The 12,516-nt window shown below is 43.3% G+C and overlaps 1 protein-coding gene across 1 annotated transcript; it reads right to left on the reverse strand.

Moving 5' to 3' along the window:
• Nucleotides 1–3,019: 3,019 nt before the first annotated feature.
• Nucleotides 3,020–8,176, reverse strand: L1TD1 (LINE1 type transposase domain containing 1). Its single transcript, XM_032136762.2, has 2 exons — nucleotides 7,104–8,176; nucleotides 3,020–4,728 (listed from the first exon to the last, which is right to left on the reverse strand). The coding sequence occupies exons 1-2, from the start codon at nucleotides 8,106–8,108 to the stop codon at nucleotides 3,127–3,129; spliced, it is 2,607 nt and encodes an 868-aa protein (XP_031992653.1). The 5' UTR covers nucleotides 8,109–8,176; the 3' UTR covers nucleotides 3,020–3,126.
• Between the last annotated feature and the right edge of the window lie 4,340 nt (nucleotides 8,177–12,516).

Raw genomic sequence — 12,516 nt, forward strand, 5'->3', positions numbered from 1 at the left:
GGAATGCAATGGCATGATCTCAGTTCACTGCAACCTCTGCCTCCCGGGTTCAAGCAATTCTCCTGCCTCAGCCTCCCAAGTAGCTGGGATTATAGGCATGCACCACCACGCCCGGCTAATTTTGTATTTTTTAGTAGAGGCGGGGTTTCTCCATGTTGGTCAAGCTGGTCTCAAACTCCCGACCTCAGGTGATCCACCTGCCTCAGCATCCCAAAGTGCTGGGATTACAGGTGTGAGCCACCGCACCCGGCTATTTGTTTGTTTTTGAGACTGAGTGTCGCTCTATCGCCCAGGCTGAAGTGCAGTGGCACAATGTTGGCTCACTGTAACTTCCACTTCCTGGGTTCAAGCAATTCTCCCGCCTCAGCCTCCTGAGAAGCTGGGATTACAGATGCACACCACCACACCCAGCTAGTTTTTGTATTTTTAGGAAAGACAGGGTTTCACCACGTTGGCCAGGCTAGTCTCAAACTCCAGGCCTCCAATGATCCACCCGGCTCGGCCTCCCAAATTGCAGGGATTATAGGCGTGAGCCACCATGCCTGGCAGAGCAAGGTCTGAATATATAGCCTAAGTTTCTCCCCATATGCATGGTCTTCGTTCACTATCACAGTACTACAATCACTTACATAAATTGAGAACACACTCACAAAATGATGTATTTTAGAAGAAATCCATGTCTCCAAGGATTTACATGACACATAGAGTAGGTGAACACTGGGAGGCAGGGGAAGAATGAGTGAGGACTGAGGATAAAGGGGAAAATCAAGAGAAGGACCCTGCCTAGACTTGATGGAGTAGCACGGACAGGAGATTCTCAATTCTATCTACTTTCTGCACTGGAATTCTCTTTTCCTTTCCCTCCGCCTTGGAAAAAAGCGGCTTAATTACTATACTCAAATAAACCCCACAAGACAAGTCTTGATTTTGTATAAACATGTCAAAGTGCTCAGGCAAGGTGGCTCACGCTTATAATCCCAGCACTTTGGGACGTTAAGGTGGGCTGATCACTTGAGCCCAGGAGTTTGAGACCAGCCTGGGCAACATGGTGAAACTCTGTCTCTACAAAAAACACCAAAAAATTAGCTGGGCATGGTGGTGCATGCCTGTGATTCCAGCTATTTGGGAGGCCGAGGCAGGAGGATCACTTGAGCCTGGGAGGTTGATGCTGCAGTGAGCCCTGATGATTGTGCCACTGCACTCCAGCCTGGGGGAGAGTGAGACCTTGTCTCACAAATAAATGTCAACGTAAGCATCCATGTTGAGGCTACTGCAGAGGTGCAGGCTTCTCTGTCTCAACCTGGCTGCTGCAAATAAGTCAGTCAGCAGATTCCCGTGGTTTGGCCTCTTCTAATTTTCCACCCACCAATCTCTGCAGCAACTGGCTATGAGTCTAGGGGACAGCAGTGTTTGGGAGGTGAACTGGGTTCATGACTACTGCATTCGCTTTGTAGGGCTGCCATCACAAAGCACCACAAGCTAGGTGACTTAAAGCATCACACCAATCTCTGCCTCATCTTTGCAGATGGGGATTATGGGATTATGAGCCATCACGCCTGAACTGATTTTTTTTTTTTGAGACGAGTTTCACTCATTCTGTCTCCCAGGCTGGAGTGCAGTGGCACAATTTTGGCTCACTGCAACCTCCACTTCCTAGGTTCAAGTGGTTATCATGCCTCAGCTTCCCAGTAGCTGGGATTACAGGTGCCTGCCACCACACCCAAGTAATTTATTTTTAGTAGAGATGGGGTTTCACCATGCTGGCCAGGCTGATGTCAAACTCCTGACCTCAGGTGATTCGCCCATCTCAGCCTCTCAAAGTACCGGGATTACAGGCATGAGCCACCGCGCCCAGCCTGATTTTTATATTATACCAGTTATGCCAAAATGCTATTGTTTGGGGTGAAAAAAAAAAAGGAATATACTAAATTAATCCTAGTAGCAGTCTAAATGACTAGATCACTCCCTCTCAATTTCTTCACTACTCATCCATTGCAAATGGATTTTTTTTTTTGAGATGGAGTCTCGCTCTGTCACCAGGATGGAGTGCCGTGGTGCCATCTCAGCTCACTGTAACCTCCGCCTCCCAGGTTCAAGGGATTCTCCTGCCTCAGCATCTTGAGTAGCTGGGACTACAGGCAAGCACTACCATGTCCATCTGTTTTATATTTTTAGTAGAGATGGGGTTTCACCACGTTGGCCATGATGGTCTTGATCTCTTGACCTCGTGATCCACCTGCCTTGGCCTCCCAAAGTGCTTGGATTACAGGTGTGAGCCATGGTGCCTGGCCAACTCATTTCATTCTTGAATAATTAACTGAAAACCTAAGTGTCACATGTTATGGAAGAGATTTCCTCTCTCCAGAAATGGGTTTGTGCAATAAAATGTAACTTACTACACTACATAAAGTACTTCAGAAAATGTAAAATCAAAAATTTTTTAAGTAAGCAAACAGCATACATTATTCAGAGGAAAAAGATTTAATATATTCGAGAATCACATCATGACAAATGATACAAATTTGTGAAATACTATTTCTTCCTCTTTTTGTATTTTTTTGTAGACAGTTTTGCCACATTGCCCAGGATGGCCTTGAACTTCTGGTCTCAAGTGATCCACCTGCCTTGGCCCACCAAAGTGCTGAGATTACAGGTATGAGGCACTGAGCACTTTTCTATTTTAACTAACCTTGCCATCTTTTCTCCTGTGCTTTTCTGTTACTGTCCCCTCCCGTTTTCCTACTACATTGACAGGTTATCTTGACAGGTGCAGCCCTCCCCCAATAGTATAGGAAGTTTACTCTTGGACAAGCTAGGACAATATAAACTCTAAAAAGACTAGTCAACTGTAGTGAGGTGGTTGGGGGGAGGTATAAGGAATTCTATCTGTAACTGACTGTGAACAATCAACTGAAATACCTCACTACATTGAGATCAACCTATTTTTTTTAAACATAACCTTTATTAACATCTAGGTAATATCTGTAATATTCCTTGCTCCTCATCCCCAAGTGTGCTTTTAGCTGTCCATTCTTCTGGGTAGAAGTGTATTTTCCAGTTTTACTTGTTGATTTTTGGATGTGTGCTGGGGGAGGAAAGCATATTGTTTGCAGTCACCCTAGAGTGCTAAAGTATATTATTCCCCAGTAATTCTCTCAAGGTGGGCATATGCGAAACATAATCTCTAAATTCTTCAATATCAACAAATACCTTTGTTTTACCCCTAAAATCAAATGCCATTTTGGCTGGATATAGGATTCTAGGATTAAAACCTTTTTCCAGCAGAACTTTGAAGACATTGCTCCATTTACTTCTAGCATCCAGTGTGTCCAGTGATAAGTCTGATGTCAACCTGATTCTTGTTCCTTGGTAGGTAATTTCTCTTCTCCCTCTAGAAGCCCTTATTATTTTCTCTTTATCATTAGAATTCCAAAATTTCACCAAGATGTGTCTAGGAGTCAGTCTCTTTTCATCAATTTTACTAGGTACTCGACAAGCACTGACAATCTCAAGACTTGAACCCTTCTTTAGTTCTGCAAAGTTTTCATCAATTATTTCCTTAATTATGTCCTCTGCCCTATTCTCATAATTCTCTTTTTCTGGAATTCCTATCAAACGAATGTTGCAACTTCTAGATCTCTCCTCTATATCTCTTTGCCTCTCTTTACTAATTATCTGTTTGGTCATTTGCACTGTATCCTTAGAGAATTCTTCAATTTGATCTTCTAGACTGTCTATTCTTTCTTCAAGTATGTCTATTCTGCTACTCAGATCATCTACTGAATTTTCAATTTCCAAGACACCTAGATGGGAACTTTTCAAATTTCCAATCTCCTCTTTTATCATCTCTCTGATGCTATTAATCACACTACTTCTCAAGTTTTCTTCTGTTTCCTGTGTTAAGTCTGCTTCTTTGGATGTTAGTTCTTCTGTGTGCAGAGTTCTGTGTTTCTTTTCTTCTGTTTTCTTAAAAAGTTTGGTGACCCCTCTTGAAATACTCAGATTTGTAAGTGAATGTTTTTTATGCTCATCATGACCTGTCTCTAGTGACTTTGAGGGAGAAGCCAAACATAAGGTCAGACAGGGTGTGCCAGTTCCTTGACTTGTAGGCACAGCTGTTTCCTCTTCCTCCTGGGTTTTGTGCACCACCTGGTATTTCACCAACTTTTTCTTCCCAGAGTCCCCAACCAAATAACTAAATGGACTTTCTTTTTGTCTATGTGAGGCTTCTTTTTTCTCAGTCAGGGAGACAGTCTTTACCTTCCCTATTTCAGAGCTCTTTCCTTCCTCTTCCTCCTCTGGTTCAGAATCCTCGGTGGAATCAATGAAAGTAGTTTCCATGCCATCACTGGTTATCTCAACTTCATGCTTTGCATCTACCAAAGTATGACCCTGAAAGGTTGAGTCCTGTTCTGAAGTCTGTTCCTCTTCCTCCTCTAGCCCTGAGGCCTCGTCCTCCTCCAACCCTGAGGCCTCTTCTTCTTCTTCCTCCTCCAGCCCTGAGGGCTCTTCCTCCTCCTCCTCTAGCCCTGAGGTATCTTCTCCATCATCCTCCATCCCTGAGGCCTCTTCATCTAGCTCCTCTGGCTCGGAAGACTCTTCCTCTTGAGTCTCTAAGTTGTTCATCTCCTCTGGCTTAGCAACTTTTACTTCTTCAAGAAATAGAAAGCTCAAGCCATCACTGGTCATTTCTCCAGCTCTATGCTTTGAATCTATTAGGGTTTTACCCTGAAAGTTAAACAAAGAAGAAAAAGAAGAGTTATTTATTTAAATCATTTGTCTGTTAAAGAATTAAAACTTCAATTTCACTAATTTTAATATGGCTTCAATTCTGACAGAAAATATCTGAAAAAGTGCTTAAATGTTCATTGTTCTTGAAGGCCTAGGTCCCCAAACAAGTCAAGTTTCCCTATGATCATCTCAAGATATTTGTCATTTCTTGTGTAAGCTTGAAACAGACTCTTAGGTCATAATGTCTACTTTCTTCCTTCTAGATCCCTCAACACTTACTGCTGTGTATGTGATTGATCCTCAGTACTTACCTGTTTTAATGAATCGTCTGCTTATTATCTGTGAGAGTCCTATGGTAAACAGGCATTGTAATCTGGCTAAATTTTACAATCTGCTTTAGGAAGATGATAAGCACACATAAACAAAAACCCCAAGCTCACATTTACCTTTCCCCACAGATAACCACAAATTTAATTTAAAAAAAAAAAAAGACCCCAATTGCAGTTCACACTCTAGCCTTATGATTTTAAAGACAAGCAGGCTTTGGTTAGGAATACAGCCGGGTGCGGTGGCTCACGCTTGTAATCCCAGCACTTTGGGAGGCCGAGGCAGGCGGATCACGAGGTCAGGAGATCGAGACCACAGTGAAACCCCGTCTCTATTAAAAAAATACAAAAAATTAGCCGGGCGCGGTGGTGGGCGCCTGTAGTCCCAGCTACTCGGAGAGGCTGAGGCAGGAGAATGGCGGGAACCTGGAAGGTGGAGCTTGCAGTGAGCCGAGATCGTGCCACTGCACTCCAGCCTGGGCGACAGAGCGAGACTCCGTCTCAAAAAAAAAAAAAAAAAAAAAGGAATACAACAAGCTCAGTTCAAAACTATTCAAACCCTGGCCTAATTGCCACATTTGCTACTAGTGCCTCACTTTCCCTTATAAAGCAGGGTCTAATGACAGCACCACCCCAGGATTGTTGTAATATAAAGTAAGGCAAGGTACTGAGCTTCTGATGATGTCTGCAATATAAATATTGGCTCCTAATATTCCTTGAAGCCCTTAGTCTGCCACTGAGCTTTTCAACCTTCCCAAACCCACCAGGGCAGGTTAGGTGTACCTTTTCCTTCTGGATTCTCACTTTGCAGAGGTTACACTTGGAAATGTTGGAAAGGCAGAGAAGCGTTCATTTGAAAACATGTAAAAAATATTGGCTTACGAATATAGACCTTGGCTGGGCATGGTGGCTCACACCTGTAATTCCAGCACTTTGGGAGGCCAAGGCATGTAGACTGCTTGAGCCCAGGAATTCAAGACCAGCATGGGAAATGTGGCAAAACCTCGTCTCTACAAAAACTACAAAAATTAGCTGGGCATGGTGGGTGCATGCATGTGGTCCCAGCTATCGGGAGGCTGGAGTAGGAGGATCACTTGAGCCTGGGAGGTGGAGGGTGCAGTAAGCCCAGATTGAGCCACCGCACCCCCACCAGGTCAATAGAGCAAGACTTTATCTCCAAAAGAAAAAAAAAGCACCTTCCACCTTCCAGCACAGCAGACATTGGAGAACAGCAGCCACAGCTCTGTGAGATCCCAAGGCTTTGGGCCTCAACAAGGGCAACAAGGTGATCAAGAACATGAGCAAAAAAGCCCAGGCACAGCCGCTGCTTCAGGCATCTGACCAAACACACCAAATTAGCGTGGGACATGATCTGAGAGGTGTGTTGCTTCGCCACGTAGGAGTATCAGGACAAACAGGCCCTCAAGTTCATCAAGAAAAGGGTGAGTTCACACATTCACACCAACAGGGAGAGGAGCTGAGTGCCGTCTTGGCCACCATGATGAAACCAGCTGCCAAGAAGGACTAAGGCCCCCTTGCCCCTCTGCCCGTAATAAAACCTTCACAGAAAAAAAAGTGCCCTTTAAATCATTACTTTTAATATCATGCTTTTACTTTTAAGGAATCATTTTTTTTAAATTGATTTAACCGGCCGGGCGCAGTGGCTCACGCCTGTAATCTCAGCACTTTGGGTGGCCGAGGTGGGTGGATCACCTGAGGTTGGGAGTTTGAGACCAGCTGACCAACATGGAGAAACCCGTTTCTACTGAAAATACAAAATTATCTGGGTGTGGTGATGCATGCCTGTAATCCCAGCTACTTGGCAGGCCAAGGCAGGAGAATCACTTGAACCTGGGAGGCAAAGGTTGTAGTGAGCTGAGATTGTGCCATTGCACTCCTGCCTGGCCAACAAGAGCCAAACTCCACCTCAAACAAACAAATAATTCAGACCTTAAGAAAAAAAAAATTGATTTATCCTTCAAAATAACCGTGCCAACTATTACATTTATACATAAGCTTTATACATTTATACATTTGTATGCTTACCCTTTTTTCTTGAATTCCATATTTTCTTCCTCCTTGATTTATTTCTTCCTTTTGTGGGAGTACATCTTTCAGTAATTCTTTCATAGAAGATTTTTGGCTGGTAAATTTTCTAAGGCTTTGCAGATCTGAAAATGTCTTTATTTCACCATCACATTTAAATGCTAATTTAACTTCACACAGAAATTTAGGTTCAAAATCATGTTCTCTCAGAATGTTGAAGACATTACTCCATTGCTTACTAATATCCAGTGTTGCTGATGAAAGGTCGGCTGCCAGGGTAAGTACTGCTCCTTCATCCATCAACACTTTTTCTTCTCTAGAGGCTTTTAAAATGTCTTTATTCTTGAATTTCTGAAATTTTCTTTCCTCTCTCATTTCTTTGACAAATTCATCCTCTCCATTCTTCCTACTCTCTCCTTCTATAATTTCTAAATGGACATTGCGATTTCCATCTCTGTCATCTATACCGCATAAGGTTTCTTCCATACTTCCCATGACTTTGTAACTTCGTGATTCATTCTGGGGTAATTTCTTACCATCATTACTATTGCATTCATTAGCATTGTCTAATTTACCACTTGGCTCATTTACTTCTTTTATTTTAAAGGTTAAATTTTCAATATCATCACCTATTTTAGAGTTTTCTCCTATTTTCCCTACCATCCCTGTTTTTTGTAATGCTAAATTGATTATTTGTTGCAACTCTGTCCTACTACTGGAGTTCTCTGAATTCTTTACCTCAGGTATTGTAGTTTTTCCTCCTAAAACTGCCTTTAGGTCATTTTTAAGAGTTTCTCTCATCTCCTCAAACATCAGGTCTTGAATTTCCATTAAGACCTTAAACTTACTCATAACTGCTGATACGTCCTTGCATTTTAAATCTAATACTGGGGCTATGTCCTTATCAGTTTCTGTTAACTGCTCTCTTTTCATATAGGTGATATTTTCCTGTTTCTTTGCAAGTCTAGCAAATTTTGATTGTACACTAGTAGATACGTCAGACATTGTGGATATGTTGTCAAGACTGGATTCTGTTTTTAATTCCTGCAGAATGATTTTTGTTCTTACAGGCCTGCTAGACTTCAGAAATTAAAAAATCTTAAAATACGTCAATCTGAAATACAAAGAAATGAAAAATTACTTACTAAAGATTCTCTTGAGAAACTTGGTAAGAATATGAGCTTAGTTAAGAAGACTATGCTGGGTGCACTCCATAATAAATTAATAAAACGTTCACTAACAAAATGGGTACCTGTACACTAAGACCAGAAAACAATTAGAATTCAAAATTTATAAATTATCATGAAAACTCCTTTTACATAATGATTTGGATGCAATAAATTAACCAAAGAGCAGATAACTAAGAATGAAGCAGTGTGATTTGCCATACTATTAACTTTGTTGTCTATGTTCTCCATGGGCAGATTAATTATAAGAAAATAGATGTTATTCTTTAAAAAACCAACATATGTATCATACCAAATCATTCAAATCTCACCTAACCTGAATGGAATCTTACACAAAATTGAGAAACAGTTGTCCCTTTTGAATTGCAGAGATTGTTAACATTAAGACTTTTTCTGAAAACCAGTCATCAAGTCAATGCAAAATGACTTTCTTGGCCAGGCATGGTGGTTCACGCCTGTAATCCCAGCACTTTGAGAGGTTGAGGTGGGAGGATCACTTGACCCCAGGAGTTCGAGACCAGCCTGGGCAACACAGGGAGATCTGTCTCTACAAAAATAAAAAGATTAGCTGGGCACAGTGACACATGCCTGTGGTCCCAGCTACTTGGGAGGCTCAGATGTGAGGATGACTTGAGCCTGGAAAGTTAAGACTGCAGTGAGCTGTGACTATACCACTGCACTCCACCTTGGGCGACAGAGTGAGACCTTGTCTCAACAGAAGAATACTGTTGGCCAGGCACAGTGGCTCACGCCTGTAATCCCAGCACTTTGGGAGGCTGAGGCGGGAGGATCATTTGAGGTCAGGAATTCAAGACCAGCCTGGCCAACATGGCGAAACCCTGTCTCTACAAAAATACAAAAATTAGCCAGGTATGGTGGCACATGCCTGTAATCCCAGCTACTCAGGAGGCTGAGGCAGGAGAATCACTTGAACCCGGGAGGGAGAGGTTGCAGTGAGCCAAGTTCAAGCCACTGAACTCCAGGCTGGGCAACAGAGCAAGACTTCGTCCCCCCAAAAAAAAAATATATATATATACACACACACACAGTTTTCGTTGGTTTTTTTTTTTCTTTTGACAGAGTCTTGCTCTTGTCACCCAGGCTGGAGTGCAATGGCATGATCTCGGCTCACTGCAACCTCCACCTCCCAGGTTTAAGCAATTCTCCCACCTCAGCCTCCTGAGTAGCTGGGATTACAGGTGCCAGGTAATTTTTTTTTTGTATTTTTAGTAGAGACGGGGTTTCACCATGTTGGCCAGGCTGGCCTCAAACTCCTGACCTCGTGATCCGCCTGCCTCGGCCTCCCAAAGTGCTGGGATTACAGGCTTGAACCACCCTGCGCAGCCAAGAATGTTGTTTTTTAGAGTACAGGGAGATCTAGAAAGGCTTCCCTGGTGAAGGCAGGTGACTCACTTGAGCTCAGGAGATTGAGACCTGCCTGGGTAACATGGTAAAACTGTCTCTAACAAAAATATACAAAAATTAGCCTGGTGTGGTGGCGTGCACCTGTAGATCCAGTAATAAGGGAGGCTGAGGTAAGAGGATCACTTGAGCCTGAGGGAGGCAGAGGATGCAGTGAACTGACATCGCACCACTGCACTCCAGCCTGGATGACAGTATGAGACCCTGCCCCTCCCCTGCAAAATAAGAATCATATAAGCAGCTAAAATGTCATTCTTGTCAGGGCAAAAGATATATGCTCAGCACCCAACCAAGAATTCCAAGCAGGGCATGGTGTCACAACCTGTAATCCTAGCACTCTGGGAGTTTGAGGTGGAATGATTACTTGAGCCCAGAAGTTCAACATCAGCCTGGGCAACATAGTGAGACCCTGTTTCTAAAAAATAATTTCAGAAATTTTTCTTTGCAATAAAAATTGAACCAGGACAAATAATGATAGCATAAAATTAAAAGATAAATTAAACTTAAAAACTTCTATGTAGCCAGGCGCGGTGGCTCAAGCCTGTAATCCCAGCACTTTGGGAGGCTGAGGCGGGCGGATCACGAGGTCAGGAGATCGAGACCATCCTGGCTAACACGGTGAAACCCTGTCTCTACTAAAAACACAAAAAATTAGCCGGGCGTGTTGGCGGGCGCCTGTATTCCCAGCTACTCGGGAGGCTGAGGCAGGAGAATGGCATGAACCCAGGAGGTGGAGGTTGCGGTGAGCCAAGATCGCGCCACTGCACTCCAGCCTGGGGGACAGAGAAAGACTCCGTCTCTAAAAAAAAAAAAAAAAAAAAAAAAAAAAAAAAAAAAAAAAACTTCTATGTTTAATGTTTAAATACTAAAGGTTAAAGTTATTTAAATTTTAAAATGACTAATCAGTCAAACTAATGGAGAAACTTAAAATACTAAATCAAAATGATAATTACCTATCAAAACTTGGGGAATGTAGCTAAAGTGGTGCTTTGAGGAAAATGTATAGGTTTAAAATGTTAGAATTTTCTAGAAAGAATAAAAATTTAAGTTAAATCACCAGATTAAGGGCAAAATCTACCCAAGAAACCAAGAGATGCGCACAAATCAAAGAAATGAAAAACAAACTTATAAAGAACTAACAAAACCAAAATACAAATAAGGAACACTATGAATAACAAGGGGACACAACTACAGATAAAGCATGGTTCAAAAATGGTAGCACCATTCAACTTTCATAATTAAATCAGAAAATTTAGAAGCGACTATTATCTTAGTTGTGCCCAAACTCTTCTAGAGAATGGTGAAAAAAGGCCAGGCACAGCGGCTCACATCTAGAATCCCAGCATTTTGGGAGGCCAAGGCAGGTGGATCACCTGAGGTCAGGACTTCGAGGCCAGCCTGGCCGACATGGCAAAACCCCATCTCTACTAAAAATACAAAAATTAGCAGAGGCCAGGCTCGGTGGCTTACGCCTGTAATCCCAACACTCTGGGAGGCCGAGGCAGGCGGATCACAAGGTCAGGAGATAGAGACCATCCTGGCTAATACGGTGAAACCCTGTCTCTACTAAAAATATAAAAACAAAAAATTAGCTGGGCGTGGTGGCAGGCACCTGTAGTCCCAGCTACTTGGGAGGCTGAGGCGAGAGAATGGCGTGAACCCGGGAGGCAGAGCTTACAGTGAGCCTAGATCGTGCCACTGCACTCCAGCCTGAGCGTCAGAGCGAGACTCCGTCTCAAAAAAAAAAAAATTAGCCAGACGTGGTGGCACGCACCTGTAGTCTCAGCTACTCAGGAGGCTGAGGTATAAGAATCGCTTGAACCTGGGAGGTGGAGGTTGCAGTGAGCCAAGATCACGCCACTGTACTGGGCGACAGAGTGAGACCCTGTCTCAAAAAAAAGAGTAGAATGATAGTTACCAGAGGCTGGGAAGGGTAGTAGGTGGGTGGGTGTGGGGAATAGGGATGGTTAATGGGCACAAAAATGATCTAGTATTTGATAGCACCACAGGGTACCTGCACTCAACAATAGCTTATTGTATACTTAGAGTATAATTGGAATGTTTGTAACAAGAAGAAATGATAAATGTTTGAGGTGGACAGGATACCCCCATTTACCCTGATGCGATTATTACACATTGCATGCCTGTATGAAAATAAATATATACATCTACTACGTAACCATAAAAATTAAAACAGGCCAAGCGCAGTGGCTCACACCTGTAATCCCAGCACTTTCGGTGGCCGAGGTGAGTGAGAGGATTGCTTGAGCCCACGAGTTTGAGACCAGCCTCAGCAATGTAGTGAGATCTCATCTCTAGTTTTTTTTTAAAAAAAAAAAAAGGCCGGGCGCGGTGGCTCACGCTTGTAATCCCAGCACTTTGGGAGGCCGAGGCGGGTGGATCACGAGGTCAGGCGATCGAGACCACAGTGAAACCCTGTCTCTACTAAAAATACAAAAAATTAGCCGGGTGTGGTGGCGGGCACCTGTAGTCCCAGCTACTTGGAGAGGCTGAGGCAGGAGAATGGCGTGAACCCGGCAGGCGGAGCTTGCAGTGAGCCGAGATTGCGCCATTGCACTCCAGCCTGGGTGACAGAGCGAGACTCCGTCTCAAGAAAACAAACAAACAAACAAAAGAAACAAATTAGGCTGGGTGAGGTGGCTCATGCCCGTAATCCCAGCACTTTGGGAGGCCAAGGTGGGCAGATCACCTGAGGTCAGGAGTTCGTGACTAGCCTGGCCAACACGGTGAAACCCTGTCGCTACTAAAGATACAAATTTAGCTGGGCGTGGTGGTGGGTTCCT

This window comes from Hylobates moloch, unplaced genomic scaffold (genome assembly GCF_009828535.3).
Source record: "Hylobates moloch isolate HMO894 unplaced genomic scaffold, HMol_V3 SCAFFOLD_18, whole genome shotgun sequence".
In the NCBI taxonomy this organism is placed as follows: domain Eukaryota; kingdom Metazoa; phylum Chordata; class Mammalia; order Primates; family Hylobatidae; genus Hylobates; species Hylobates moloch.